Genomic DNA, 5,160 nt, shown 5'->3' with positions numbered 1-5,160 from the left:
TAATTACAAAATGTTTTATGTAAGATTTATGTTTTGGAATTTGGAATTTTGGAATTTCAATAATGTATTTTGTAACTGCAGTACACATAATACACATTTTAAACAATTTTGTCCAGGTTCCTTGCCACCGGGGACTCCTTCAGGACCATCGCGTTCAGTTTTCGAGTCGGTGTGTCCACGGTGAGCCAGATCATCCCCCAGGTAGCGACGGCCATCTGGGACTGTCTAGTGGACGATTTCATGGCTGTGCCTTCAACTGAAGACTGGCGGTCCATCGCAGAGGGATTCCAGGAGCGCTGGAACTTCCCCCTCTGTTGTGGAGCTCTGGATGGGAAGCACGTCCAGACGAAGGCACCCCCCAACTCAGGATCCATGTTCCACAACTACAAGGGAACTTTCTCCATTGTTCTCCTTGCGGTTGTGGATGCAGAGCATCGCTTCCGTGTCATTGATGTTTCCAAATTTAGCACAGCTGTGCTGTTGTCAAAAACTAATTTATGAATTTGGAATTTCACGAATTCTCGTGTCTGAGGCGGCATGCTCTCCAGAGCAGGAACAAGGCCGAGGAGGAAATGCTCTGTTGCAGACGGGCGTGGCTTCTTTAGGGACTCCAGGATAGCCAGCTCCACCGCCGATGGACCATCCTGGGACCCTTCCCTCGACCGCCTTCGAGCTCTCCTCCTCTGTGGGCCTGTAAAAAACAGAACAAAACACCACAAAGAAATGAGAAGGCTGCTACTAGATTGTCATTTTCAAAATTGAAAAAAACCAGGATATGAACAGATTGGTTGTAGATATTTAGTAAAGGTGATCACAAGGGAATCCAAGCAAGTAAAAAGCTATCAGTGCTTGATGTTCATACCTGTGGGTGCAGCAGCAGGAGCTGAGGGACCAGGGACTGGGGAGTCAGGAGAAGCAACAGGGGATGACTCTGCTGCATGATAACTTGACTCTATCAAGACAATATTAAATGTTAACAGGTTGAAGACAATAGTCATAGAGAATATTATATTATTATATACTTATTATTATATACAGTGGTCTCCCATTTATTGCAGCACATGAACAGTAGTCACAGTTCTCACAAGTTGATTCTCAAAGTGCAAACCTTTGTCGATTTTAAAACGTAAAAGTATTATGCCGCGCTTTTTCTCCGTCTGTGGCGCCACTTTTGTGCGCCTTTTTTGCTCCCGGTGCAGGTGTCTATTTCCGAATGAGGGTCATAGTTATGAGTGTTTTTGTGCTGTTTTTTTCTATTTGAAGTGATGGTTATCAAAACCAAACATGATAAGTTTGGCAAGCGCAGGAGACACGACACGGAGGAGATTTGTCATTTGGGCTGCAGAATGCAATGCGCATTGTTGAAAGCTGTACGGTGCAATAAAAAAAATCAGCGAAAAGACGAGGCAGTGACGGATGAACAGCGGGACTACTTTATACTGTTTATTAATAAACAAAATATATTCCTGTATGACAACACGCATAAATTAACTGCCTACATTAATTAATTGTAAACATACCTTCTGACTGACACTCCCCTGCTGCCTCTTCGGGCTGTCCCTGGTCCTCGGGGGAGAAGTTCTCCACGGTCCGCACCATATTACCGCTGGTCTCCCGCGGGGTGAGGAAGGGGTCCAGAAACCCCATGACCGCGAAGAACTTCCATCTCCTCCCCGATCCTGCTGCAGACCCACTCCTCTTCTCCTTCTCTGACCTCTTCTCCTTATTATAGGTGTCCCTGAGGCTCTTCCACTTTCTCCTGCAGATGTCCTCTGAATAAATGCATTATCTGGTTAGCGGAAAGGTATTTGTACAACAGTGGGAAAATCGCGGGACAGTAGGCGCGCTTGCTAGCTTTTGCACGGCTTCATCGGGTCAGTCTGAAAATTAAAAAGAAGAAGGAATGAACTTACCAGGTTGCCCGATCTCCTCACTTATGTGTCTCCAAGCTAGGTCCTTTTTATTCCTGTCTCGGTAGAAATAGGAGCTGGCATCGTATAGCTCGGGGTGGTTAGCCACGGCGCTGATCAGCTTTTCCTCCATACTGAATGAAGAATGAAGGGCTTTGGCTGGATCTGCCCCTTTGACCTAGGTCAGAGCCACGTCACCAGGCTCCTGATTGGTTGTCGCGGCGCGATTTGACACTGGAGTTCAGATTTTTCCAACTCGAGCGGTAGACGCGAAACGCGCGTATGCACAAAGTGCAACACAAAAACTCACGCGCGTGGTTTTATTCGCACGTCAAACGCGCCAGACGCGCTACACTGACGCGCGTTTCTCGCGTTTTCGCGACGCAAATCTGCTTCCGAATTTTCGCGGGACCCGCAATCGCGCGTCATCGCGCCTTTCCATTGACTTTACATGTAAACCTGACGCTCTATTCGCGTCCATCGCGTTCGGTGTGAACACACCGTAAGACAGGGCCTGTAGCTGTTAAACCATGCTGCACTTTCTTGACTAAAAAAGCACAAACGTTGGTTTAATAATGGACACTGGACTGGTCCACACTGGACATTCTGGACTTTGTTTACACTAATTCGATTAGATGCGTGGTCATCAAATCGAATCACTTCATCACTAAATCACTTTAAGCATATTTGCACTGCACAAGACACTTACAAATGTGGATTGCACAACACTGGACATTATATTTCTTAATTTCCACTTAATACTGTACAGCTGCTGTTATTGTATATATATATATTTATATTTCTTCATACATTCTTATATATTTCTATACTGTGTATTTGTGTATTTTGTTGTACAGTTATTTTATTTTCAACTTTAATTTATATATTTTATCTTATTCTTTCCCAGTTAAATTTACCCTTCATTCTAATTTGTTGTTGTACAGTTATTTCATTTTTAACTTTAATCTTTATATTTTATTTTATTCCTTCCTAGTTAAATTGACCCTTTTTAATTTTCATATTTATTTCCTATTTTATTCATAGTCTTTATTTTCTTTAGGTCACGAGCAGTTGTGTAAGCATTTCACTGCATATCATACTGTGTATGACTGTGTATGTGACAAATAAAATTTGAATTTGAATTTAAATTTGATTTAATGCAAGAAAATTACAATAGAATCACACAACTGTCTTATTGAAGTTACAAGACAAAACTGAACATTTTCTATTTATGGATCAGCTGCATATCTGGCCTTAAGTCTCAAAATCACAAAAGTAATCAAGCATGGCTGTAACTTTTGAGTGGTATCATTCATACTGAAGTATGTATTCTGAAGGGTTTTCAAATGAGATACTGATCTCCTGAGATCCAACCCAACCATAGAAATGGGCAGTGCATAAGAAAAGTCAAGAAGAGGGTAAAGGAAGGGTGGGGCAGATGGAGATGAGTGTCAGGTGGAAAAGAGGAAGACCAGTGAGAAGATTCATAGATGTAGTGTAGAAGCATGCTGGATAGGGTGAGATAGAAGCAGATGATCCACTGTGGTGACCCATAAAGGCACCTGCTAGAAGAAGAAGAAATCGTTGGTATAATTTTGGCAAACATATTAAAAATGGACTAAAATGCATGGTAGTTGTTCAAAATTATCTACTTTAAAGTATTTGAGGTGATACAGCTCATAGCACGTTTTGGACTTTGGCAGCTGAACATTTTATCCATTTTGCTCCGACATTGTTCTTCCGCTTTTGCGTCACCTTTTTCTAGCCAACAGTCTTGTTAATGTTTCTGAAAGTGAAGGCTATTTATAGTAGGTGTCTGTGAGTGTGGGGGTGTATACAAGCCATGGGGATGTGTCCTTCACCACTGCTGTGAACAATGCTCTGTGCCAGACTCACAAACACTTATTTGCAAGAGGGAACTCAGTTAGTGTGGAGAACAGTATACATGCATATAGACTAACACATAAGCACACGGCACATGTGCATGAAAACACACAGGGAAACAAAATCACACTGCAAAGTCAAAGAGAAGAAGGAGCTTTGCAATTGCAGCCTCTATTTTTTTTGTAACTTCAAAGGAAACTCACATCATTGGATGTTATTTGGAAACTAAAAGACTTGTAAAATAAAGTAAGTACACTAAAACTGGGCTACTGTTAACAGATATGAATTTTTAATTGTGTACCTGAAACAGTGGCTTTGACTTCTTGGTTGATTTTAAATATGGAAAATGTAAAAATGTAGCAGTATCACAAGTTAGCTAACAGCCAGTGATAAAGAGGTAAGACAAGCTGCAAGTGATGTCGAGGGTTCATGGATAAGTGGTATACAGTGTGGGAAAAATTTTTTTGATTGCCTGCTGAATTTGTAAGTTTGCTCATGTACAAAGAAATGAACAGTCTTAGTTTTACCGTACTTTCATTTTAATGGAGAGAGACAGAATATCTACCCAAAATCCTGAAAACACGTTACATGAAAGTTATTAATTGAGGTGCACGTCACTGAGTGTTTCATTGAAACAACCCAGAAACAATAGGTGTGGATCCTACGAGGTAGAGAGGCGGAGTAATTAGTAAGGTTGTGTGAAGTGATGCAGAAGTATCCACATGGCAGCCATGAAAAAAACTGGTCAAATTCTCCAAAAAATGCATTTCAGTGCTTTCTTTATTACCTTACCAATACATAGGATACACTGGACCATCTTTTATGGAAGCAGAGATGTCTTTGCACAACAGACCATTCAGAAAAATGTCAAAGGTAATTTTTACATAACCAGTTAATAGAATCAGCGTCTTCTGAAGTTGTCACCTTGTAATAAGAGCATTTTTTTTAAAACTCTAGAAATAAAGATTAAGATTTAAGTTTAAAATGATGAAGTTCATTACACTATATATAATTTATGTCCTCAGTTTGAAAGCTGCTGTATAGCAGACTTTGGGATTATCATTCATAAATTTTATCTCTGTCACAGAAAGCCTTAAGAAAGGCAAAACTCCAATTCCACCCAGTTCCATCAGTAATGAAGTAATATTTTTCACCAGTGGTTCTTTTGTATAAGAGCTCCATGAAACATTCTCTCCACCCCAGGGAAGAGGGTAACACTACCTGGGTCTGGGTGCAGTTTCCCCCTCCAGGGGCAAGGGTACCTAGACCTGGGGCTTAGAGTACGCTTGGGGAGTGTGATTGTGTGTACAGTGTCTATTTATGTCTGTCTCCAGGTTGGGTGAGTGTTGAGTATTTGCATATGAGA

The 5,160-nt window shown here is 41.2% G+C and overlaps 1 protein-coding gene across 1 annotated transcript; it reads right to left on the bottom strand.

Moving 5' to 3' along the window:
- Positions 1 to 294: 294 nt before the first annotated feature.
- Positions 295 to 2,110, bottom strand: LOC113030722 (uncharacterized). Its single transcript, XM_026182403.1, has 4 exons — positions 1,914 to 2,110; positions 1,521 to 1,772; positions 863 to 952; positions 295 to 691 (listed from the first exon to the last, which is right to left on the bottom strand). The coding sequence occupies exons 1-4, from the start codon at positions 2,041 to 2,043 to the stop codon at positions 384 to 386; spliced, it is 780 nt and encodes a 259-aa protein (XP_026038188.1). The 5' UTR covers positions 2,044 to 2,110; the 3' UTR covers positions 295 to 383.
- Positions 2,111 to 5,160: the final 3,050 nt, after the last annotated feature.

This window comes from Astatotilapia calliptera, chromosome 10, assembly GCF_900246225.1.
Source record: "Astatotilapia calliptera chromosome 10, fAstCal1.2, whole genome shotgun sequence".
Taxonomy (NCBI): domain Eukaryota; kingdom Metazoa; phylum Chordata; class Actinopteri; order Cichliformes; family Cichlidae; genus Astatotilapia; species Astatotilapia calliptera.
The sequence above is the reverse complement of the archived record's forward strand: the minus strand, read 5'-3'. Positions and strand labels throughout refer to the sequence as shown.

Bases quoted from the DNA above. Each gene is read 5' to 3' on its own strand.
- LOC113030722 (XM_026182403.1), bottom strand. From the start codon at position 2,043: ATGGAGGAAAAGCTGATCAGCGCCGTGGCTAACCACCCCGAGCTATAC. The intron at 953-1,520 runs GTATGTTTACAA...TTGTCTTGATAG, and splicing joins AGGGGAGTGTCAGTCAGAAG to AGTCAAGTTATCATGCAGCA. The intron at 692-862 runs GTATGAACATCA...TGTTTTTTACAG, and splicing joins TCCTGCTGCTGCACCCACAG to GCCCACAGAGGAGGAGAGCT.